At 43.1% G+C, this 26,572-nt stretch overlaps 1 protein-coding gene across 1 annotated transcript in view; it reads right to left on the reverse strand.

Annotated features, from left to right (window-relative positions):
- Positions 1 to 26,572, reverse strand: part of LOC124711796 (aldo-keto reductase family 1 member B1-like) — an 89,972-nt gene that overhangs the window by 54,765 nt on the left and 8,635 nt on the right. The window contains exon 2 of the mRNA XM_047242018.1: positions 5,485 to 5,652. Within this exon, the coding sequence (XP_047097974.1) occupies positions 5,485 to 5,652 (168 nt within the window). The remainder of the gene's footprint in view (positions 1 to 5,484; positions 5,653 to 26,572) is intronic.

The raw sequence follows: 26,572 nt of genomic DNA on the forward strand, positions 1-26,572 counted from the left end.
TTGGGACCTGTGGAATGGTACATTAGCTTCTTTGTTTTAGTTGTAAACAGTTGTCATGTATTGTTGTTTTTCTGACATGTTCCACATCCTGGAGGACCTCCTCACTACGGATCAATTGGAATGAAAGTAAATCTAATCTAATCTAAACGATGAATCTAGGTGCGCGAATGGCAACACGTTATTTTTTCGGATGAATCCAGGTTCTGTTTACAGCATAATCATGGTCGCATCCGTGTTTGGCGACATCGCGGTGAACGCACACTGGAAGCGCGTATTCGTCATCACCATACTGGCGTATCACCCGGCGTGATGGTATGGGGTGCCACTGGTTACACGTCTCGGTCACATCTTGTTCGCATTGACGGCACTTTGAACAGTGGACGTTACATTCCAGACGTGTTTCGATCCGTGGCTCTACCCTTCATCCGATCCCTGCGAAACCCTACATTTCAACAGGATAATGCACGACCGCATGTTGCAGGTCCTGTACGGGCCTTTCTGGATACAAAAAACGTTCGATTGCTGCCCTGACCAGCCCATTCTCCAGATGTCTCACCAACTGAAAACGTCTGGTCAATGGTGGCCGAGCAAGTGGCTCGTCACAATACGCCAGACACTGCTCTTGATGAACTGTGGTATCGTGTTGAAGCTGCATGGGCAGCTGTACCTGTACACGCCATCCAAGCTCTGTTTGACTCAATTCCCAGGCATAGCAAGGCCGTTATTACGACCAGAGTTGGTTGTTCTGGGTACTGATTTCTCAGGGTCTATGCACCCAAATTGCGTGAAAATGTAATCACATGTCAGTTCAAGTATAACATATTTGTCCAATGAATACGCGTTTATCATCTGCACTTCTTCTTGGTGTAGCAATTTTAATGGCCAGTAGTGTAGAAGGAGGTGACTGCAAGAAACTGGATTTCCTCATTTGCACGATTGTGTAGCATTAGTCTGAAGACCTGTGTTCACAACTAAGTGAAATGCTGATGATGGTGAATGCATCCTTTGACTTTATACTGGGTAAATTTTGATGCTTTCAAAGTAGTGAGAGTTTCTTTTTATTACGGCTCTTAAATGAACTGTGTGGCACCTCTCAAATTTTTAGACAAATTCTGCATTTCTCTTTATTACAATTTCTTGGAGAATATACTAAAGTGATGTAGAGTTCGTGCAATATTACTTGGCCTGAGCACAGAAATGCATTTTTGTCCTCAGTGCAGTGTGAGTCCACCCCTCTGTTTGGGGGAGGGTAGGGGGGAAGGGGGGGGACCTTTGCCTGTCTCTGTTACCTGTCACCTATTGAACTCTGGACTTCTCTCACTTATGAATGAAACATTCTCTTCCGTCTTGGCTACAGTGCGGGAACAGAGATGCGCACATGCCGGCTACACTGCAACCTATCTCAAACGATTGTAAAGAAAATATTCAGTAACAATGTGATTCTCAGATATCTCATAGCCTTGTTTGGTTTGTCAGCTTCATGATGAACTACTTACCACTTCATTAATGGTTATGCCTAGTTATTATGATATTTTTATATTAAGTAAGATACTGTGCGAAATTCGAATAGTTTGCAATGAAAAATAGTGGTCGCTATGAGTTAGTGTTTGATACATTTTAGATCATATATTTCTGTACACGAAAAAGCGCTAAGATATTCAATTTTTCTTTAAACTTAAAACGAGATCTACACTGAAGTGACAAAAGTTCTTTCACCCGGCGTAGTGGATCAGCTTAACATAGCACGTACTCAACAAGTTGTTGGAAGGCCCCTGCAGAAATACTGAGCCATGTTGCCTGTGTAGCTATCCATAATTACGAAAGAGTCTCAGCTCAGGATTTTGCGCACAAACTGACTTCTTGATAATGTTCCAGAAATGTTCGATGTTGGGTGACCTAGGTGGCCAAACCCTTAACTCAAATTGTCCAGAATGTCCCTCAAACAAATCACGAACACCTGTGGCTTGGTGATATGGTGTATTATCATCCACAAAAATTCCATCATTGTTTGGGGGGATGACATCTGTAAACGGCTGTAAATGGTCTCCAAGAGGCCAAACATCCAGAAGAACAACTCCATTCCATGCAAACACAGCCCACACCATTATGGAGCTATCGGAAGCTTGCACAGTGTCTCTTTGGCTGCTTGGGTTAATGGCTTCGTGGGGTCTGGGCCACACTTAAACCGTACCTTAAGCTCTTCTTACCAACTGAAATTGGGACTCATGTGACCAGGCCACTGTTTGCCAGCTGTCTAGGGTCCAACTGATATGGTCATGATCTCAGGAGATGTGCTGCAGGCGATGTCGTGCTTTTATCAAAGGCACTTTCGTCGGTCGTCTGCTGCCGTAGTCCATGAACGCCAAATTTCGCCGCACTGTCCTAACGGATACAATCCTCATGTGTCCCACATCGTTTTCTGCTGTTTTTTCACGCAATTTTGCTTGCCTGTTAGTACTGACAATTCTATCCAAACGCTGCCATTCTCCGTCGTTAAGTGAAGGCCGTCGGCCACTGTGTTGTCCGTTGTGAGAAGTAATGCCGGAAATGTGGTGTTCCCAGCACACTCTTGACACACTGGATCTCGGAATATTGGATTTCCTAACGACTTTCGAACTGAAATGTCCCACGTGTCTAGCTCCAACTACCATTCCGCATTCAAAATCTGTTAATACCCGTCGTACGGCCACAATCACGTCGGAAACCTTTCCACAAGAATCACCCAATTACAAATGACAGTTCTGTCAATGCACTGCCCTTTTATACCTCGTGCACGCGGTACGACCGCTGTCTGTACATGTGCATCTACCTATCCCACGACTTTTGTCACATCAGTGCTCCTCTATCTGTCTACAATCTCAAGAAAATTGACTGTATGTAGTGCACTCACTTTCGATCGTGTGGCAAACGTTCGAGTGGAAGTGAGATATTCATAACGTCCCTCGCATCTCATAAACAGTCCGAGATACCGAAAGGAATTTTTGGAAAATGACAGCGTGCAAAATGGAGAATATTTTGCCATACAGCTAACCTGCTAAACTTCCTTATCTACTGCGATATACAAGTGATTACAGATTTTTTTCAATGAAAATATGTAATTATGTTAAGGGCTATCGATAGGTGGTGAAATTAGCATTATTATAGGTTTGTAACAACCTAAGTGAAGGAATTACAGTCTCATATTTACCACAGAAAAATCTTTTCATAAGCTGTTGACCGTACTTATCGTCAGTTGTTTGATCAACAGTAGACTGTTTCTAGATTCTGTCGCAGTTGCAGCTGCATTAGCATGTTAGTGAGGTGAAATATTGGAAACTCCTCTGTGTTTTGGGATATCGACAGCTGGTGAAAAAAATGTCTCTGAGCACTATGCGACTTAACTTCTGAGGTCATCAGTCGCCTAGAACTTAGAACTACTTAAACCTAACTAACCTAAGGACATCACACACATCCATGCCTGAGGCAGGATTCGAACCTGCGACCGTAGCGGCCGCTCGGCTCCAGACTGTACCGCCTAGCTGGTGAAATTAGCATTATTATAGGTTTGTAACAACCTAAGTGAAGGAATCACAGTCTCGTTTTTACCACAGAACGATCTTTTCATAAGCTGTTGACCGTGCTTAGTCGTCAGTTGTTTGATTAATCATAGACTGTTTATAGATTCTGTCGCAGTTGCAGCTGCATTAGCATGTTAGTGAGGTGAGATAGTGTAAACGCCATTGTGTTTTGGGAAAATAAAATAATTTTAACATGGCAACAAGAGAAAGAAGAAAGGTGTACAGGACAGGCGAAAATAAATCGTTTCCTGTGTTCCAATTTCAGTGTAATACTGTACCCACTGTGTTTTTAATAATAAACGGTTGACTTGCCAAATAATTTGTCGTACTGGCATGACCTGTTAATGTCATCGTTTTCATACTCCCTAGCAATAGCAGAAGTTGTGCTTCATGGCGTCTGTGTGAAGGCTTAAGCGAAGGGTATCCAACCGGCCGCCAGCGGGCCGCATGCAGCCCGAAGCAAGGATCAGTGCCGTCTGTCACACAATCGAAAAAAAATTCTATTTATGTAAAGTTATGATAAACTGAACATCAACAAAAGCAAAACGAGGATAATGGAATGTAGTCGAATTAAGTCGGGTGATGCTGAGGGAATTAGATTAGGGAATGAGACAAAGTAGTAAAGGAGTTTTGCTATTTGGGGAGCTAAATAACTGATGATGGTCGAAGTAGACTGGATATAAAATGTAGACTGGCAATGGCAAGGAAAGCGTTTCTGAAGAAGAGAAATTTGTTAACATCGAGTATAGATTGTAAGTCTCAGGAAGTCGTTTCTGAAAATATTTGTATGGAGTGTAGCCAGCCATGTATGGAAGTGAAACATGGACGATAAATAGTTCGGACAATAAGAGAATAAAAGCTTTCAAAATGTGGTGCTACAGAAGAATGCTGAAGATTAGGTGGGTAGATCACATAACTAATGAGGAGGTATTGAACAGAATTGGAGAGAAGAGAAATTTGTGGCACAACTTGACTGGAAGAAGGGATAGCTTGGTAGGACATATTCTGAGGCATCAAGGAGTCACCAATTTAGTACTGGAGGGCAGCGTGGAGGGTAAAATCGTAGAGGGAGACCAAGAGACGAATACACTAAGCAGATTCAGAAGGATGTAGCCTGCAGAACGTACTGGGAGATGAAGAAGCTTGCACAGGATAGAGTAGCATGGAGAGCTGCAGCAAAACAGTCTCAGGACTGAAGACCACAACAGCAACGATGATAAACTGAATATCTTCAATTTGAAACTCCCACTACACGATGATGTGAGTTAATTAAATACACCTCCAACTGTCCTTTATTTTCCTTTTTCCCTTTTATTTTTCTCAGCATTTATTTTTAGAGTTAAGTGCAGTGTAGGCAGCCCAAAAATACTAGTATTCTTCCTTATGTGGCCCAGGTGAGCTAAGGATTGGACACCCCTGGCTTCAGCTGTCCCTTCCGTTAGGGAGCTTCCGCCATTAGTGTTGTCCCCCCCCCCCCCCTCCTCCGCTACTGCACCCTTACCGCAGTCATAGCCTAAGTAATATTGTACGCACTCTGTTAAGTTTTTTCTAGGCGCGCAGTCCGGAACCGCGCGACTGCTACGGTCGCAGGTTCGAATCCTGCCTCGGGCATGGATGTGTGTGATGTCCTTAGGTTAGTTAGGTTTAAGTAGTTCTAAGTTCTAGGGGACTGATGACCACAGATGTTAAGTCCCATAGTGCTCAGAGCCATTTGAACCATTTTTTGTTAAGTTTTTATGTAAACACATTATTACTATATGAAAACATTTTGCATGTTTTATTGTATTGCTGACAGCTAGATTCTTTTTGAGCCTAGTGGAGGAGGGGGGAGGGTTGTAACGAACTGTGGACTACTAGACCCCCGCAACCCCAATATCGAATTCTAGATGCATGCCTGTATCTCACATTATATGTTTTTATTCATTACCTTGCTGGTGACAAACACCTCTTCCCGCTTGACTGCCCCTTCCTTAAATTTCTCCTGCAGTGCTTCGCCCACTTCTGACTCGTTGCGGTACACAGCAGCGGTGTCGATATGGCGATAACCGGCGTCGATTGCGTGTTTAACTGCCTCCCTGACTTCTCCTGGAGTTGCCTGTAACATAAAAAAATTGTAACGTTCACCTATTAATTATGATGCGAGTCACTTTTTACTACTCTCTCACATATTACTTGGGGCCATCCTCAAATCCCCACAACTTGGGTTTTTTTAGTATCAGCTTCGGATCTTTGCTCCTCATTAGATGTTTCTGTAGGATGGACAGATACGAGAGGTCAGAAGCTATGTTTCTCGACGTGCAGACACGTTCAATACAGTTTGGCGTCTGTCTTGTTGTGCGAGGGTGAGTCAAATGAAAACCTTAAATATATTTTTAAATATTATTTATTGAGCAGAAGTGGTACAAAGCTGTGTCACTTTTCAACATAATCTCCCCCACGCTCAATGCAAGTCCTCCAGCGCATACAAAGTGCATAAATTCCTTTAGAAAAAAATTCTTTTGGTAGTCCACGCAACCACTCATGCACCGCGTGGCGTACCTCTTCATCTGAACGGAACTTCTTTCCTCCCGTTGCGTCTTTGAGTGGTCCAAACATTTGGAAATCACTTGGGGCAAGGTCTGGTGAGTCTGGTGGATGAGGAAGAGACTCAGAATGCAGGTCTGTGATTGTTGCAACTGTTGTATGGGCAGTGTGGGGCCTTGCAGTGTCATGTTGCAAAAGGACACCTGCTGACAGAAATCCACATCGCTTTGATTTGATTGCAGGCCACAGATGATTTTTTAGGAGATCTGTGTATGATGCACTGGTGACAGTGGTCCCTCTAGACATATAATGCTCCAAAATGACCCCTTTTTCGCCCCAAAAGAGTGTCAGCATAACCTTCCCTGCTGATGGTTCTGTTCGAAACTTCTTTGGTTTTGGTGTTGAGGAATGCTCGCTCTCTTCGTTTCCGGCTGGTGGAAGTGAAACCGAGTTTCGTCCCCAGGTAACGATTCTTGCAAGGAAGCCATCACCTTCTCATTCAAAGCGCCAAAGAAGTTCTTCACAAGCATCAACACGTCGTTCTCTCATTTCAGGAGTCAGCTGCCGTGGCACCCATCTCCCAGACACTTTATGAACTTGGAGCACATCATGCACAATGTGGTGTACTGACCCATGACTAATCTGTAAACATGCTGCAATGTCATTCAGTGTCACTCGGCGATTTTCTTTCACTATGGCTTCAACTGCTGCAGTGTTCTGTGGAGTCACAAATCGTTGTGCCTGACCTGGACGAGGAGCATCTTCCACTAAAGTCACACCATTTGCGAACTTCCTACACCATTCGTAGACTTGCTGCTATGGCAAACATGCATCACCGTACTGAACCTTCATTCGTCGATGAATTTCAATAGGTTTCACACCTTCACTACGCAAAAACCGAATAACAGAACGCTGTTCTTCCCTGGTGCAAGTCGGAAGTGGGGCGGCCATCTTTATACTGATACTGCGACGGTATGTGTGCATCTGCACTATGCTGCCGCTTACAGGCCATTCTGCACGCTTACCAACTTACAGGATAAAGGCGCGAAATTTCGATTTGTTATTACAAATTTAAGGTTTTCATTTGACTCACCCTCGAATGAACTACTTTACTCCGACATTTCTTTGAACAAAATGCTCCCTATAAACACAATGCCGACGAGGAACCAATTCTCTGTTGGAAAAAGGCTCATACTGCTGAAATTTTCTCGCAAACCCCGAGTTCACTAATTACAGGACTAAAAAGATACACTCCGAAAAAAACGGCACACCACGAAGTAATTATCAGAATGGAACGGAAATCAGTAGATGTGATGTACATGATGTGTATATGTAAAGACAAATAAATGATTATAATTTCAGAAGAATTGTATGATATATCCAAGATAAAGAGGATCACCAACTGAATTAGTCAATAACGCAATGGCTCACCTCTGCCCCTTCCCAGTCGGTTCTTCGGTTCGGCACTAATTGATGCAGTTGCTTGATGTCCTTCTGAGGAATATCGTGCCAGATTCTGTCCAACTGGCGCGTTAGATCGTCAAAAACCGCAGTTGGTTGGGGGGTCCTGCTCATAATGCTCAATTGAGGAGAGATCCGGCTACTTTGCTGACCAAATTAGGGTTGGCAAGTACGAAGACAAGCTGTAGAAACTTTCATCCTATGCGGACTGGCATTATCTTGCTGAAGTGCAAGCCAGGATGGCTTACCGTCAAGGGCAACAAAACGTGGCGCAGAATATCGTTGACGTATTGCTGTGAAATAAGGTGCTTCGAATGATAACCAAATGGGTCCTGCTATGAAAAAAATGGCTTCCCAGACCATCATTCCTGGTTTTCGGGCAGTGTGGTACGTGTCATTCAGGTTGGTATCTCGCTAGTGTCCAAGTCGTTTCCAGATATCATCGCTGTTCATCAGGGCTCAGTTGGAAGCAGCACATAACTGAAAATAACTCTACTCCAGTCGACGACATTACAGGTAGAACACGTGTCTGGCCTCTGGAGACACCGTGGGCAGTGGTGGGATATCAACCAGTCTGTCACCCTCCGTAAAGCCCGACAACCAGCATTTATCGTATGCGTCCCATTTCTATTCATAGCAGGTCCCCTTTGGTAGCCATCCGCGGCAGTCTTATACCGCAGCAGTACGTCGACGATATTCTACTAGGGGCGTTTGAAAAGTCCGTGCAAAAATAAAAACTACTTATGTGTTTGGGGTAAACCATTTTTATTTTTCGACATAGTCTCCTTTTAGACTTATACACTTCGTCCAACGCTGTTCTAATTTGTTGATCCCTTCCGAATAATTGTCCAAGTCTGCAAAATAGCTATTAGTTGCTGTAGTCGCCTCCTCCTTTGAATAAAATCTTTGTCCCGCCAGTCATTTCTTCAAATTGGGGAACAAATACCCAGAGAGAGAATTGTGTAGATTACCTTATTTTCTGAGTATTTTTTTATGATGTGATTGTTGTGCTACTATTGACTGTTTCAGTGTGCCTACTGTGGAGCTCCTTTATAATTGGTTTGTATTCAACATCAAAGTGACAGTTTAACTGCTCTGTTGACCAAATGCCAGAATTCCGCCATTTTCTGGGTTGTTGGGTGTCAGGAAGTGTTGTGGATGGTAAAGTGTCATGTTGCGGGTTTCTGATAAATTTCGGATTGATGTATATTATTCATTCTACTGGTCAGGTCTAAAAAGTTTCTATCATCTACTTGATGCTCAGCTATGAACTTCATATTTTCATGGAAGCTGTTGGACAATTGGTTTAAATCATTGATATCCTCTTCTGTGCCACTGATGAAAATGATGGTGCCATGTACAAATCAGTAGTAGTAATTAATGTTTTTGAGGTTGTGGTGGTTGAAATTCAGAATCTTGTCTTTTAAGTTGGTTATAAAAATTGCAGCTAGCAATCCAGACAGGTTTGATTTCATTGGCAAGTCATTTGTTTGCTTGAAGAGTTTGTTGTTGAATCTGAAATAGATGTGTGACTGTGTAAATTGCAGTAGGTTCATTAGTTCAATAACGTGAGTGGAACGCATTTTTTTGTGTTCTTGTATGATGGCATTAATTGCCTGCAATGTGATATCTGTTGATACGGAAGAATAAAGTTTTTGTATGTCAAATGAAACAGCTGTGCCTCTATCAGGAATTTTATGTTTTGGACATGTTTTGTAAACTCTGCTGTGATTCTAAGTGTTCTTTTACTATTGAGTATATATGTTCTTTAAGAATTTGAAACACCTTTTTGTTGAGTTTGAATGTAGGACTTTTCTTACAGTTCACCAGTTCATTACAGTTCTGATCAGGATTTCATAATTTTTTTTTATGTATAACATTGAGGCAAGGTGCTTGGAGGCTTATCGCTACGACGTATTTTGCTTTCTGAGCTGTTGGTGACGTAGTGGAGTGGGCGGATGGGAAGAAGAGAAATCGTGTTAGTTTCGCGGTGGATGACGAAATGGTTTTTAGATTTCACATCAAATGGCTGCGGGTACGCTTGCTAGTTGTCAACGTCCATTACATGTTTTCAGTTTTTTCAGAGTGTTAATGTCTGACCGGGCAGAATGTAAGTTCAGTTACAAAAGATTTTTTCTTTTCTAATTGGGATGGTGTGGGAGGAGTGGGAGGGGGGGGGGGGAGAGGGTGAGGGGTGCCCGTCACTGAATACGCCTTTGTTTATTTTTGTAACTAGAATGTTGAGGTTTCCGAACGATATTGTTTCAACATTGTACTAACAGAACACTGTCGTGTACCTAGCTCATTACAGGCCCTCTCCTCGGCGACACTATACTGTTCATTTGCTCTTGTGATCATTACTTTTGGGAATGAATTTTGTTATATTGTTGTACGCTACCAGTTAACTGTTCCTACAGGCTCTTCTTCTCGTGGCACACTTCGGTATCTTTATCAGGCAATAACATTCTCCCTACGAGCATTACCCGACAGTGAGATACGTCATCAGCGAGTGCAATCTTATCAAAACGAGAAGTACTATCAAATTCGACATTAAAGATATCAGGAAGCTCAGATGGTGCAGAAAGTGACATTTCAGTGACATGTGATAACTGACTTACTCTGCGATCGGCCTTTGGAAACAAGGCGATGCCGACCATATTATTCTGTGGCAACGGCATCATTCTGATGCAGTATAGAACGGATTATGGTCACAATACCACCCTCCCGACCGACGTCAGCTTTCTGAACCTCGGAGGGGTTCCGTTTCAACCACTTAGTTCCCTAAGTGGTCTCAAGACTGAGTGCAACACTTTCCAGTACTTCCAGCGAGGAAAAATCGGCGACAGTACCGGGAATTGAAATAGGAGCATCACATGCCAATGAAACACGCTGACACTTCTTTTACAGAAATGGTGGTGGTGGTGGTGGTTAGTGTTTAACGTCCCGTGGACAACGAGGTCATTAGAGACGAAGCGCAAGCTCCGGTTAGGGAAGGATTGGGAAGGAAATCGGCCGTGCCCTGTCAAAGGAATCATCCCGGCATTTGTCTGAAACGATTTAGGGAAATCACGGAAAATCTAAATCAGGATGGCTGGAGACGGAATTGAACCGTCGTCCTCCCGAATGCGAGTCCAGTGTGCTAACCACTGCGCCACCTCGCTCGGTACAGAAATGGGCTCAGTGACATACCGAAATTCGGATCCTCGAAATAAGCAGTGCTAAGGTGACAAAAGTCGTAAGATAACTTCTAATACCATGTCAGACTTCCTTCTGCACGGCGAGTGCAGCAACTCGAAGTGGTATGGGTTCAACAAGCTGTTGGAAGTCCCCTGCAGAAATATTGAGCCACGCTCCTTCTATTGCTGTCAATACTTGTGAAGTGTTGCAAGTGCAGGATTTTGTGCACGAACTGACCACTCGTTTATGTCCCATAGATGTTTGATGAGATTCATCTCGGACAATCTGGATGACCATATCGTTCTCTCGAGTTCTCCAGAATGTTCTTCAAACCAGTAGCGAGCAACTGTGGCCTAGTGACATGACACATTGTCATCCATAAAAATTCCGTCGTTGTTTGGGAACATGAAGTGCATGAATGACGGCAAATGGTCTCCAAGTAGCCGAACATAACCATTTACAGTCAACGATCGGTCCAGTTGGACCAGAGGACCCAGTCCATTCCATATAAACACAGATCACATTGTTATGGAAGCACCACCAGCTCGCACAGTGGACAACTTGAGTCCAAGGCTTTGTGAGGTCTGCGCCACACTCTAACCCTACCATCAGCTCCCACCATTTTAAATCGGGGTTCATCTGACCGGGCCACGGTTTTCACGTCGTTTAGGGTCCAGTAGATATCGCCCAGTCGCTGCAAGTGATATGGCGCTGTTAGCAAAGGCACTTGCATCGGTCGTCTGCTGCCAAGCCCGATAACGTCAAATTCCCCAATCTCTGTCCTAACCGATACGTCCCGCATTGATTTCTGCCGTTATATAACGCAGTGTTGCTTCTGCGTTAGCACTGAAAACTCTATGCAAACATTGCTTTCTTAGTCGTCAAGTGAAGACCATCGGCCACTGCATTCTCTGTGATAAGAGGAAATGACGGAGCCGGCTGCTGTGGCCTTGCGGTTCTAGGCGCTTCAGTCTGGAACTGCGCGGCCGTTACGCTCGCAGGTTCGAATCCTGCCTCGGGCATGGATGTGTGTGATATCCTCAAGTTAGTTAGGTTTAAGTAGTTCTAAGTCTAGGGGACTGATGACCTCAGATGTTAAGTCCCATAGCGGTTAGAGCCTTTTTTTTCTTTTTCTTTTTTTTTTAATGCCGGAAATTTGGTTTTCTCGGCGCAATCGTGACATTGTGGATCTCGAAATTTTGAATTCCCTAACGATTTCCGAAATGAAATGTTCCATCCGCCTAGCTCCTACTACTATTCCGCGTTCAAAGTCTGTTAATTTCCGCCATGCGGCCATAATCGTGTCGGAAACCATTTCTCATGAATCACCTAAAGTACAAATGACAGCACCCCCAATGCATTGCCCTTTTATACCTTGTTTGCGCATAGCACAGCTATGACTTTTGCCACTTTAGTGTATAATGCAAGCTGCTTTCACCGAAACAGGAAGCAGAGGAATCGGGATACCATAACCAACATAAAAACACATTTCATAAGAAAGTTTCTGGGAAAGGCTAAAGACTAAGGTAAAGTTTATGTCGCAAGACATGTAGCACTGAACAGTGTTCAAAGCGAGTAATTAAAAAACAGATAAAACAGAAGAGTTTTTTCGTGTTATCAAAACTGAAGAAAATTACACACCTATGAAACAGTTATTCCGAGATACACTGATTAAAAGTACTCGGGCACTGCCATGTAATGTGGAATTGATCACTAGATGTCACGAGAGGCGGACACGCCAGTATAGAAGATGGCGGAGTTAGAGCCAGTAGAGAAGCAGTAATAGCGTTTAGGAGAGCTGAGTGCAGAATTCGAACCTGCGACCGTAGCAGTCTCGCGGTTTCGGACTGAAGCGCCTAGAACCGCTCGGCCACCGCGGCCGGCAGAGCTGAGTGACTTCGAACGTGGACTAGTCGTTAGATGTCATCTGAGTAACAAATCCATCAGGGATGTTTCAACCATTCTAAAGCTGCCCAAGTCTACTGTTCATATAACTGTGAAATGGAAACGCGAGGGAACAACCACCACTAAACAGAGACCAGGCAGACATTATGTGCTGACGGAAGTGGACCTTTGAGAACTGCAGAGAGTGGCCGGCCGTTGTGGCCCAGCGGTTCTAGGAGCTTCAGTCATGAACCACGCTGCTGCTACGGTCGCAGTTTCGAATCCTGCCTCGGGCATTGATACGCGTGATGTCCTTAGGTTAGTTAGGTTTAAGAAGTTCTAAGTCTAGGGGACAGATGACCTCAGATGTTAAGTCCCATAGTGCTTGGAGCCATTTGAACCATTTTTTCAGAGAGTGGTTGTAGAAAAGAGAGTGAAATCTTTCGGTATGTTGACGTTTTTCATGATTACGCTGCGGTCTTTTTATTGCGCTTAACGAAACGCTAAATGCGGAAGAATATGAACACCTTTTGGAGTGTTGTGTATTACGGTAGAGGAGCAGTTCGGAGACTATGTTGTTGTTGTTGTTGTTGTTGTTGTTGTTGTTGGGGTCTTCAGTCCGAAGACTGCTCTCCATGCAACTCTATCCTGGCCGAGCCTCTTAATCTCCGAATAACTACCGCAGTCTGCAGCCTTCCGAATCTGTTCACACTATTCATCTCCTGGTCTTCCCCCACCATTTTTACCCCCCGCACTTCCCTATAATACTCAACTGGTGATCCATTCATTTGTTAGAATGGGCCCTTCTATTGGACAAATTGTGTCACAAGTTTCTCATCCCTCAGTTGTGTTCAGTACCCCCTCATTACTTAAGTGATCTACCCATCTAATCTTCAACATTGCTCTGTAGCACCACATTTCGAAAGTTTCTATTCTCTTTCTGTATAAACTGTTTGACGTCCATGTTTCACTCCCATAGAAGGCTACACTCCACACAAATACTTTCAGAACAGACTTTCTTACACTTAAATCTACACTCGATGTTAACAAATTTCTCTTCTTCGGAAGAGCTTTTCTTGCCATTGCCTGTCTGTGCATTTTATATCCACTCTACTTCGGCCATTATCAGTTATTTTCCTGCCCAAATGTCAAAACTCATCTATTACTTCAAGTGTCTCGTTTCCTCATCTAATTCCCTTATCATCACCTGATTTAATTCGACTACCTTCCATTATCCTTGTTTTGATTTTTCTGATGTTCATCTTATATCTTCCTTTCAAGAAGATGTCCGTTCCATTCAACTGCTCTTCCATGTCCTTTGCTGTCTCTGTGAGAATTGCAATGTCATCGGCAAGCCTTTAAGTTTTTGTTTCTTTTCCCTGAACTTAAGTTCCTACTCCAAATTTTTCTTTGGTGTCCTTTGCTGCTTGTTCAATGTACAGGTTGAATAACATGGGGATAGGCTAAAATCCTGTCTTACTCCCTTCTCAACCACTGTTTCTCTTTCATCCCCTAGACCCCTGTAACTGCCATCTGGTTTCCGTACAAGTTGTAAACAGCTTTTCTCTCACTGTATTTTGCCCCTGCTGCCTTCAGAATTTCAAAGAAAGTATTCTATAATATTGCCTTCAAGATTATTGTATAGACCATATACTCCCTTATATACTCCTTCCACCTTTAAGCTTTCATTTATTTGTTTAGGACTGGTTCTCCATCTGAGCTCTTGCTATTTAAACAGCTACTTCTCTTTTCTCCAAAGGCCTCTTTAATTTTCCTGTAGGCGGTATTCATCTTTTCTCTTGTAAAATACGCTTCTGAATCCTCCCATTTGTCCTCTAGCCATTCCTGCTTAGCCATTTTGCATTTCCTGTCAATCTCATTTTCTAAACGTCTGTATACCCTTTCGCCTGCGAAATTTGCTGCATTTTTCTATTTTCTCCTTTCATCGATTAAATTCAATATCTCTTGCGTTATCTAAGAACTTCTACCTGGTCTTGTCTTTACATCTATTTGATCCCCTACTGCCTCTTAAAGCTACCCATTTGGCTTCTGCTGTAATCCTTTCCTCTCCTGCCTTCAGTATTTCATCTCTTAAAGCTGCCCATGCATCTTCTACTGTAATCCTTTCCCCTGTTCTAGTCAACCGTTGCCCAATTGTTCCCTAATGCCCTCTCTGAAACTCTCAGCAACCTCTGGTTCTTTCCAGGTCCCCTCTTATTAATTTCCTACCGTCTTCCAATTTCGGAGGCGATAACTAATTGTATGTGAATGACAATGCTCCCTGTCATAAATAAGTATAGGTGAGGCAATGGTTTGTAGACAGTAAGAGCCCTGAAATGGACTAACCTGCCCAGAGCCCCGACCTAGACCCAATGGAACACATTTGGGATAAATTGGAACGTCTACTTCACTCCAGACCCTAGTGTCCGTCTTCACAACCTTCTCTGGGTTCGATTCTTGAGGAAGTATGGGCTGCCATTTCTTCACAGACATTCAAATACCTCACTAAATAAGTCCCCAGCAAAGTTCAAGCAGTCCTGAAGGTGAAGGGTGGATACACCACCATTGATGTCCACTAATAGGGGTCATACTTTTGATCAAACAGTGTATGATTACTCTTTGAAGTTCCATATGGTTCGTTGTGACCAGGCGGCCACTTCCTGTGGCTGTCAAAAGTCATATCTACTTCTACATTTATAATCCGAAAGTCACCTCACAGCGTGTGACGCAGAATGCTTCTGCTACAACTATCATTTTCCCCTTTCTATTAACAGTCGCAAATGTTGAGTGTGAGCATCGACTGTCAGTAGGCCAGGATGAGAGCTCTAATATCTCTGATATTCACGTCGTGATCATTTCGCGAAACCTATGCGGGTGGAAGTAGTATGTTACCCGACTCTTCTTGGAACATACGCGCTAGTAATCTCAACATTAAGCATCCCTGTGGTACAAAATACCTCTCATGTAGGGTCTTCTAATGGATTTTGCTGACGTTACGTGCTGACGCGTCCTAAACGATCCCGTAACGAAACGTGCCGCTCTTCTTTGGCTCTTTTCTCTCTCCCTTTCTCTCTCTCTCTCTCTCTCTCTCTTTCGCTCTATTTATTAGATCAACGCGATAGGGGTTCCACACTGATGAGCTGTACACAAGAATCGTTCGAACGAGTTATGTTGCAAGCCACTTATTTGGAATTACACTTCTTTTAACCCTCGAGCGGCAGCGCTGGTGCAAATATGCAAATGTGCTACCAGTTTCTTAATTGTTGTCACAATAATGGAGATGTATTTCCACTGTAGCTATTCCTCAGTTAAGCTTTAATAAAGTTATCAGTGAAGTTTCTGACTTTCTAGCGCATATCTATGTCTATCTAAATAAAGTTTTATTAGAAAGTGCGTCATTGGTGCAGATTTTCACCACGCTGTCTTTCATGTAAGTAGAGTCAAACAGTTTTATTTCACGTCTAGTTTTCCTTGAAAATAGATGTTGTGGCTCTATTTAGTGATTCCCTATCGTGCAAAAATTTAATTATATTATAGGATGCTCCAAAAATTAACTTTATTTCGTAAAGATGAGTTTAACTCTCGATTAAGTTTCTTACACAATGCGAAATTTCATCTTCAGGTTTCAAACTAATGGTACAGGTCTAACAGATGAGTAAATTGAAAAACTGCTTCCGACAACTAATGAAGATTTTAGTGAAATTTATTACTTTTGAATACATCGTGGGAGCATACAGTGATCAATGTTATTACTAATAGTTACTATTAAAATCAGTCTTATCACAAATTCATTTATTCTGGTAACCGGTTTCGACCAGGCCTGTGGTCATCTTTAGACCTACAAGTCAAATACAAAGTCTGATCAGAGGGCTACATACATTAAAGAAAATTACATAAAACTACAAAGTTATAAAACGATAAATCACCAAATGCTGCATGAGCATATGTCTGGGCTCCACATCAGATGACGAAGAGGAAATTATAATTCATAGTGACGTAATTGATAATTCTGATCCTGAGCAGGATTTCAATGGCAGTGAATCTGATGTAGAAGACCATGCCAATCTTTATATGGGGAAAAGATCGCACTACTGTGGAGTAAAACTCCACACGAGCATCAAGCCAAACCACTAAAAAAGAGTAACATAAAAATCTTCCTTGGTCCAGAATGGAACGCAAGGGGTGTGAGGTCTGAGACGCATGCTCTCTTATGAAGGACAGATGACAATATGATTGATGAAGTAATTACATGTACTAACTTAAATATAGGGTGAATCACCTAAAAGTTGCACCCCAAATATTGTGGAAATTAAAAGTGCTATTGATGTGCGGCTTTCACAGAATGGATGGTAGTGAGGGGCCCATATTGTTAGCCAATAAATAAACTGCAATAATACTTATAAAGTGTATTTTGGTGTGAAAATTCACGAGAGAGTGCAGAGAGATTAAAGTTTAACACAGGTCATTGACGCAATGACTGGTGATCAGGAACCTCCAAATGAAACAATGCAGTAGTTAACAAACTAAAAGTACCGTAACTTACAATGTCAATGGTGTTAGTTGCAGGATTCCAGTGTGAGTCATTTACGGAATATCGTATTTTGAAAAGTTCCAGCACGCCCACTTGTAAAATACCTGTGGTAGCACACGAACAACACAAGTACGCACACTATTTATGTGGATTCTGACCAGTAACGAGACAACTGACCATCACAGATTGTGTTCAAAATGGCCACTCGCAGTGGCAATACACGCTTCCACTCTGTTATGGAACGACTGCTGCAGTAATACGCCGATGCATATCATTGGGTGTATTTGATGTGTCCTTGTAGACAGCGTCTATCAGATTTCCCCACAGAAAAAAGTCTACAGGCGTCAAATCCGGGGAATGGGCCGACCATGGTATAGGTCCTCTGTGACTAATCCAAAGTCTCGGAAACAATTCGTGAAAACACGCTGTAGTACTTAGTGCACTATGGGTTGAGAGGTTGATAAACAATTGCCGAGATGTGATATCTTGCAGCATACGAGAACGAACTGCCTTCTTCCTACACTTCCTATACATCGTGATCATGGTGACTTTTTCTGCATTGGTAAATCCCGTCGTCCACTCACGAGCTACTGCTTGGACTATCACACACACTAACTGAGTAGCAAGTCACAGTGCATTCAAGGAACACATAAGCCCAATGTAAGTAAGCAAAACAACATCATACCTTGCAACTATGCAGGTTGAATGTCACAAACATGTGCAGGTGTGGAAACTTTTCAAAATACGGTATGGTTCAAATCGCTCTGAGCACTATGGGACTTAACTTCTGAGGTCATCAGTCCCCTAGAACTTAGAACTACTTAAACCTAACTAACCTAAGGACATCACACACATCCATGCCCGAGGCAGAATTCGAACCTGCGACGTAGCGGTCGCGCGGTTCCAGACTGTAGCGCCTAGACAAAATACGGTATCTCGTAAACGACTCGCACTAGAATCCTGCACCGAACACCACAGATATTCTAATTTACCCAACTTCTAGTTTGTTAATGTCAATAAGTACGGTTCCATTTAAAAATATGTATATCTGCACAAAAAATACACTTTCCAAATATTATTACAGTATGTTTATTGGCTAACAATACGGGCTCCCGACTACCAATCCATTCTGTGGAAAACGCACATCATTAGCACTTTCAATTTCCGCAATATTTGCGGAGCACGTTTTAGGCGATTCACCCGGTACAACACAGAAGAAAGCTGATACAAATCATGGAAGAGTTAAGAACTATAGAGAAGAAACGAAATAGGAAATGACAGCTCTCCTTAGTTTACTCTATTTGGCAGCAACGAAGAAATGAAATCATACAAATGTGTGGGAACTGTGGACCTCAGATGAGATGGGAATACAGATTTTACAAGCAATTATGAATTATGGAAGATTTTTACAAATTTTGAGCTCCGTAAGGTTCGATGATAAAAAAAATTTAGCACCCATAAGAAAAATCCTTGATTTATTTACACAAAATTGTCGAAGCAACTACAACCCTAGCAAATACGTTGGTGCAATTGATGAAAAGCTAGATACGTTTCGAGGCAGACACTGCTTCGCGTCTTACATTCCAAGTATGGCATGAAAATTTGTACTCTATGCTAAAATTTTCTTTACTTCCAGTTTAGAAGTTTACTGTGGGGAAACAACCAGATGGGCCTTCCCGCCTATCAAATAAGCCTACTGATGTTGTAAACACACTGATAGAGCCCAATTCAGTGTCGAACAGAAATCTGACTTTTGATAACTGGTACACCGATTACCCATTAGCATTATCTCTGCTACAAAGAGACGTCACTACTATTGGTACACCATGTAAAAATATGAACGAAGTATCTATACCGCCGCGCGGGATTAGCCGAGCGGTCTAGGGCACTGCAGTCATGGACTGTGCGGCTGGTCCCGGTGGTGGTTCGAGTCCTCCCTCGGGCATGTGTGTGTATGTTTGTCCTTAGGATAATTTAAGTTAAGTAGTGTGTAAGCTTAGGGACTGATGACCTTAGCAGTTAAGTCCCATAGGATTTCACACACATTGGAACATTTTTGTATCTATACAATTTCTACCACACAAAGAACGTGCAGATGTGTCTAACATTTCGCTTCTCAAAAAGCCCTAACTCTTGTCTCGCACGTTCCTAAAAAGAACAAATCTCTGTTGATACTTTCAACGATGCATGATGAACGTGTTGTGGATGAAGAGACGGGGAAGCCGACGATGATTTTAGAATACAATATGACGAAAGGAGGAGTAGACACAACAGACCAGTTATGTGACAAGTAGGCTGCCATTGGCTTTGTTTTATGCATTACACATCATAGCAGCAATAAACGCCTTCACAATTTACAGAGCCGATCACCAAAATGAACCAGTCAATAGAAGAACTCTGCCTCGTGATGGCTGGGTGTTGTGTGCTGTCCTTAGGTTAGTTAGGTTTAAGTAGTTCTAAGTTCTAGGGGACTTATGACCACAGCAGTTGAGTCCCATAGTGCTCAGAGCCATTTGAACCAATAGAAGAACATCTTTGAAGAATTTGGCTCTTCTGATGCTGAAACCATGCCTGATTATTAGATTAACTATTGTGTCACTGCCGGTAGAGGCGACGGCATTTTCGACGAAGTTAAGCTGCAAGACGAAGAACTACAAGAAGCTTCGTCAGTAAGGAAGAGAGGAAGATGTGCGATCTGTGGAAGAGCTAAGAACCAATTTAAATGGATAAGATGATTTTCCTCCCATATATCAGACCAATGAAAATTATAATAATTCTGTTTTTCTTATTAGTAAATGTTATATCGTTATGTATTATTGTAGTTTTCCATTGTCTTTGAATGGGACTGGAATTTCTGTGTGCAGATGCGAGCTTAGTGACACTTTGCTCTCACCTCCAGGCTGTGTTGGTTTCGTTTTCACAGCTTGAGGCTGTAGTGGGTGGGAATCACTGTTGTGGGCCAGCCATGGTGCTCCAACGGATGTCCAGTATGACATACGAGTCTGCTGATCAGTAAGCACTGGTGGTCAGTCCAGTTACTGCTTGCACTGAGGTTGAGCCCTCACCTGTGGTCGAGTGGGAGGCTGTTCCAAGGTGTGGCCAGCAGTGAAAGACTTCCTGGGACGCCGAACATAAGGCCTCCCTATTTAGTCTGTCATACAGGTCCCAAGTTCTGTCTGTGGCTGAGTCTATCCATCAGCCAGATGCAGTCACTTGTCCAGTTTTGGAGGAAACCTCCCAGCCTGCAAGATCCGGACAGTCACAGAGGGTGGGATTATTGGTAGTTGGAAGTTTCAGTGTTAGGCGCGTTATGTAGCCCTTGAGGGACATGGCTGCCAATGAGGGACATAATGCCATTGAGCACTCTGTGTGCATATCAGGTGGAATCATTCCAGGCATGGAATGAGTCGTTCTGGATGGCATGAAGAGCACAGGGTGCATCCAACTGCATGTGCTGGCTTACATCAGTACCAATGATGTGAGCCACTTTGGATCAGAAGAGATTCTCACTGGTTTCGAGCGGATATCAGAAGTGGTAAAGGCTGCTATTCTTGCTTATGAGATGAAACCAGAGCTCACCATTTGCAGCGTAGTCGACAGGACCGACTGCAGACCCCTGGTACAGAGCCAAGTTGAGAGTCTGAATCAAAGGCTTGATCCGTGCTGCGACCGTGTAGGCTGCAGACTCCTCTACTTGCGCCTTAGGGTGGTGGGGATTTGTGCTTCGCTAAATAGGTCAGGAGTCCATTACTCGCAGGAGGCGTCTACACAGGTCTTTATGGCGTGGACTGGGCAGTTTTTTTAGTATAGACAATCTTAGGAAAACAAAAAAGGGCTGCAGTCTCAAAGGGTGCAGGTCTAACACAGGAAGAACGTAGAGCTAGGAACCATCGGTATAACAGTTATAAACTGTCGTAGCAGTGTTGGGAAAGTACCAAGCTTCAAGCACTGATGCACAAATCGTTGTGGGCACTGAAAGCTGGCTAAAACCAGAGATAAGTTCAGCTGAAATTTTTGCGAAGGACCTAACGGTGTTCAGATAGAATAGGCTAAATGTAGTTGGCGGTAACATGTTTGTAGCTATTAGAGGTAGTTTGACTTGTAGCGAGATTGAAGTACATGGCTCCTGTGAGTTAGTATAGGTAGAGGCTATTCTTGGAAAGCGGAATTAAGTAATAATTGGATCCTTTTACCGTCCTCCCAACTCAAATGATACAATTACTGAAATTTTCTAAGAAAACTTTAGTCTAATTTCAAACACGTGCCCGATTCATATGATTGTGGTTGGTGGTGACTTCAATTTACCCTCGATATGTTGGCGAAAATACGCTTTTAAATCCGGAGGTACGCATATACCATCATCCAGAATTGTGCTAAACACATTCTCCGAAAATTATTTCGAACAGTTAGTTCATGAGCCTACTCGAATAGTAAACGATTGTGAAAATAAACTTGACCTATTAGTGAACACATGGTTGTAGTAGCGAGACTAAATACCATAACTCAGAAATCCATCACAAATAAATGAAAAATACATCTATTCGAAAAAGCAAATAAAATTTCGCCTGATGCCTTCCTGATAGACAGTCTACTAACAAATTAACAGTGTAATTGTAGACCATATGTAACATGAGTTCAGAGATATAGCATCGATAGCAATTGGGATATTTACATCAAATAAATTAACGAACGACGGAGCTGATGAGCCGTGGTACACAAATCAGGTCAGAACACTGTTGCAGAAAAAACGAACAAAGCGAAATTCAAACGAACGCAAAATCCCCAATATTGGCCATCTTTTACAGAAGCACGAAATTTAGTTTAGCCTTCAACGCGAGATGCTTGTAATAGTTTCCGAAACGAAACTTTATCTCGAAACCCGGCGAAAATCCAAAGAGATGCTGGTCGTATGTACAATATGCTAACGGCAAGGCACAGTCAATGCCTTCTCTGGACGATACCAATGGAAATACTGTCGACGAGAGTGCTGCTGAAGCACAGTTACTAAACACAGTCTTCCGAAATTCCTTCCCCAAAGAAAGCGAAGTAAATGTTCCAGAATTCGAATCGAGAACAGCTGCCAACATGAGTGACTTAGAAGAAGGTATCCTCGGAGTAGTGAAGCAGCTTAAATTAAGCAGCTTAATAAAAGCAAGTCTTTCAGTCCAGATTGTATAGCAGTTAGATTCCTTTCAGAGTATGCTGTGCAATAGCTCCGTACTTAACAATCGTATCAGCCACTATCTCGACGAAGATCCGTACCCAAGGGTTGGAAAAGTTGCACAGGTCACACCAGTATTCAAGAAAGAAAATAGGATTAATCCATTAAACTACAGGCCCATATCATTAATCGATAAGCAGCAGGATTTTGGAGCATTTATTGTGTTCGAACATTATGAATTGCCTCGAAGAGAACGGTCCATTGACACCTAGTCAACGCGGTTTTAGAAAGCATCGTTCTTGTGAAACACAACTAGCTCTCATTTGCACGAAGTGTTAAGTGCTGTAGTTAAGAGATTTCAAATTAATTTCGTATTTCTAGATTTTCGAAGGCTTTTGACACCCTTCCTCACAAGCACCTTGTAATCAAACTGCATGCTTATTGAATATCGTCTCAGTTATGCAACTGGATTCGTAATTTCCTGTCAGAAAGGTCACAGATCGTAGTAACTGACGGAAAGTTGTCGAGTAAAACAGAAGTTCATTTCCGACGTTCCCCAAGGAAGTGTTACATTCCCTCTGCTGTCCCTTATCTTTATAAAGGATTTAGGAGATAACCTGAGCAGCCGTCTTAGGCTGTCTGCAGATGATGCTGTCATTTATCGTCTAGTAACGTCATCGGAAGATCAAAAGCAATTGAGAAATGATTTAGAAAAGATATCTGTATGGTGTGAAAATTGGGAATTGACCTAAGTAATGAAAAGTATGAGATCATCCATATGAGTGCTAAAAGAAATCCGTTAAATTTCCGTTACACGATAAAACACTCAAAGCGAAAGGACGTAAATTCAACTAAATACCTAGGAATTGCAATTACGAACAACTTTTATTGGAAAGCACACACAGAAAATGTTGTGGGGAAGGCGAACCAAAGACTACGTTTTATTAGAAGGACGCTTAGAAGATCCATTAGCTCTATTAAAGACACTTCCTGCACTACGCTTGTTCGTCCTCAGTGCAGTGTGGAACCCTCACCAGATAGGGTTAACGGTGTACAATGAGAAAGTTCAAAAAAGGGCAGTATCATTTATAGCATCGAGAAATAGGGGAGAGAGTGCCACAGACACGATACAGGATCTGGGATAACGTACATAGGGAGAAACGACCATCACATATACTAAGGGGAATCAGAGCTCGCACAGAAAGATAAAGGTGTTCATTCTTTCTGCGGGCTGTTCGAGAGGTGAATGATAGAGAATTATTGTAAAGGTGGTTCGATGAACCCTCTGCCAGGCATTTAAGCGTGATTTGCAGAGTACCCATGTAGATTTAGATGTATGACCTTCAATTATTTTCTGTTTTACTGTGTTTTTAAATTCGCTTACATACCTCATATACACATATCAAGAGAAGTTTTGTATCACCTCGGTTCCGAGAGTTCCGGAACCTATACAGGAAATTGGAATAGAGATCAATATAAACATCAATTCCGCTCTTTTCATTGGTCATGGAAACCACACATTGCATTTTGTACCACCACACAGCGAGACCTTCAGAGGTGGTGGTGCAGATTGTTGTACTCGCCGGTACCTCTAATACCCAGTAGTACGTCCTCTTGCACTGATGCATGCCTGTATTCGTCGTGGCATACTATCCACAAGTTCATCAAGGCACTGTTGGTCCAGATTGTCCCACTCCTCAACGGCGAGTCGGCGTAGATCCCTCAGAGTGTGGTTGGTGGATCACGTCGTCCATAAACAGCCCTTTTCAATCTATCCCAGGCATGTTAGATAGGGTTCTTGTCCGGAGAACATGATAGCCACTCTAGTCGAGCGATGTCGATATCCTGAAGGAAGTTATTCACAAGATTTGGATGATGGGGGCGCGAATTGTCGTTCGTGAAGACGAATGCCTTGTCAATATGTTGCCGATATGATTGCACTATCGGCCGGAGGATGGCATTCACATATTGTACAGCCGTTACGGCGCCTTCCATGACCACTAGCGGCGTACGTCGGCCCCACATAATGCCATCCCAAAACATCAGGGAACCTCCAACTTGCTGCACTCGCTGGACAGTGTGTGTAAGGCGTTCAGCCTGACCGGGCTGCCTCCAAACACGTCTCCGACGATTGCCTGTTTGAAGGTATATGCGACACTCATCGGTGAAGAGAACGTCATGCCAATCCTGAGCGGCCCATTCGGCGTGTTGTTGGGCCCATCTGTACCGCGCTGCATGGTGTCGTGGTTGTTGCAAAGTTGGACTTCGCCATGGAAGTCGGGAGTGAAGTTGCGCATCATGCAGCCTATTGCGCACAGTTTGAGTCGTAACATGACGTCCTTTGGATGCACGAAAAGCATTATTCAACATGGTGGCGTTGCTGTCAGGGTTCCTCCGAGCCATAATCCGTAGGTAGCGGTCATCCACTGCAGTAGTAGCCCTCGAGCGGCCTGAGCGAGGCATGTCATCGACATGTATCTCTCCCATATGCCAACAACATCGCTTTGATTCACTCCGAGACGCCTGGACACTTCCCTTGTTGAGAACTCTTCCTCGCACAAAATAGCAATGAGGACGCAATCGAACCGCGGTATTGGCCGTCTAGGCATGGTTGAAGTACAGACAGCACGAGCCGTGTACTTTCTTCGTGGTGGAATGACTGTCGGATCCCTTACGTCTAATAGGAGCTGCTGATGCATAGTCGTTTACATCTTTGGGCGGGTTTAGTGACATCTCTTAACAGCTTTTATTTGAAGGCCTGTGATACAATATCCACAGTCAACATCTATCTTCAGGAGTTCTGGGAACTGGGGTGATACAAAACTTTTTTTGATGTGTGTTTAAAGACTGTTGTCCAATTTCGAAATAACGGTACATTTCTGTTATTTAAAGGCCTAAAATAATTTTTGTATCAGTTCAGAGACTACTAAATGTTATAGGTCGATCTTTATATTAAACTGTTTTTATGATCACTTTCGCTTTGTAGCTGTAGCCTAGGTTTGTACCTAGCAAAACAAAGTAGTAGCAAATCTGCAACGCACTGCTCTGAAGTGATAATAATTGGAGCTGCTGCGCGAGGATTAAGATTCTTGTAAAGTAATATTCCTTTCATGTGATTTTCGTGACATCGTATTATATGTGGTCATTTCGTTTTAGATCGCTCCTTGTGGTTAGTCCCGGGTATGTTGCATTTGTTTCCAGTAATTTATCGGTAATAGTGTAATCGAACAGTTATGGATCTCTTCGCCTATTTATGAGAAATACCTTACATTAATTCACATTCTAGGTTACCTGTCATTGCCTGCACCAGTCGTGCTTCTCTGCAAGTCTTCCCTTGTTATACCGTTCCTCCAGAGAAGAACATTGTCTGCGTCACATATTGACCATTAAACCATTTATACAATAGGACTACTAGACTGAAGGAAAAAAATCGCAACACCGAGAAGGAAGTATGCGGCGTAAAAGAAAGTTGGTAGGAGTGTTACTGCATCTGAGAGATGATGTTTATTCCAATTTCGCGCATGTCGCATAAGGGTAGCGCCACTATGAGGATTTAAATCAGGTGTGATTCAAATACACGTTATAACAGTCGTGAGCGTTAGTTGCCTTTAAGGTGACACGACGCCATTAACAACACAACGGTCTGAAAGGGGTCGTGTAATAAGGTTGCGAGAAGCTGGATGTTCCCTCTGTGATAGTGCATAAACACCTGTCAGGAATATAGGCACTGTAAATGATTACTAGCAGTGATGGCAACGAGAATGTGCGTTCGCAAGAAGATGGCCCTCCAGGCGGCCACGTGGCACTATTGAAAGGAAAGACCACCATTTTGGGGTATGTCTCTGTCGCATCGTACTGCACCTGCAGTAGCAATTTGAGCAGCAGCTGGCGCCACAGTGACACAACGAACTGTTACAAATCAGTTACTCCAAGAATAGCACCAAGCCGAGCCAGAAGTTCTGTAGCGTGAGTTCCACTGTCTCCAAACCACCGCCATTTGCGGCTTCAGTAGAGTCAAGCGAGAGCTCATTGGAGGGCATGGTGGAGATCTGTTGTGTTTTCTGATGAAAGCTGGTTCTGCTTCGGTGCCAGTGATCGCCGTGTCTTGGTTCAAAGGAGGCCAGCTGAGGTCCTGCAACCAACCTGTGTGTACGCTAGACACACTGTACCTATATCTGGAGTGATCGTCTGGGATGAGATTTTGTGTGACAGCAGGAGCTTTCTCATGGTTATCCCATGCACCCTGACTGCAAATTTGCATGTCAGTCTGATGATTCG

The sequence above is a fragment of the Schistocerca piceifrons genome, chromosome 8 (assembly GCF_021461385.2).
Source record: "Schistocerca piceifrons isolate TAMUIC-IGC-003096 chromosome 8, iqSchPice1.1, whole genome shotgun sequence".
NCBI classification, from domain to species: Eukaryota; Metazoa; Arthropoda; class Insecta; order Orthoptera; family Acrididae; genus Schistocerca; species Schistocerca piceifrons.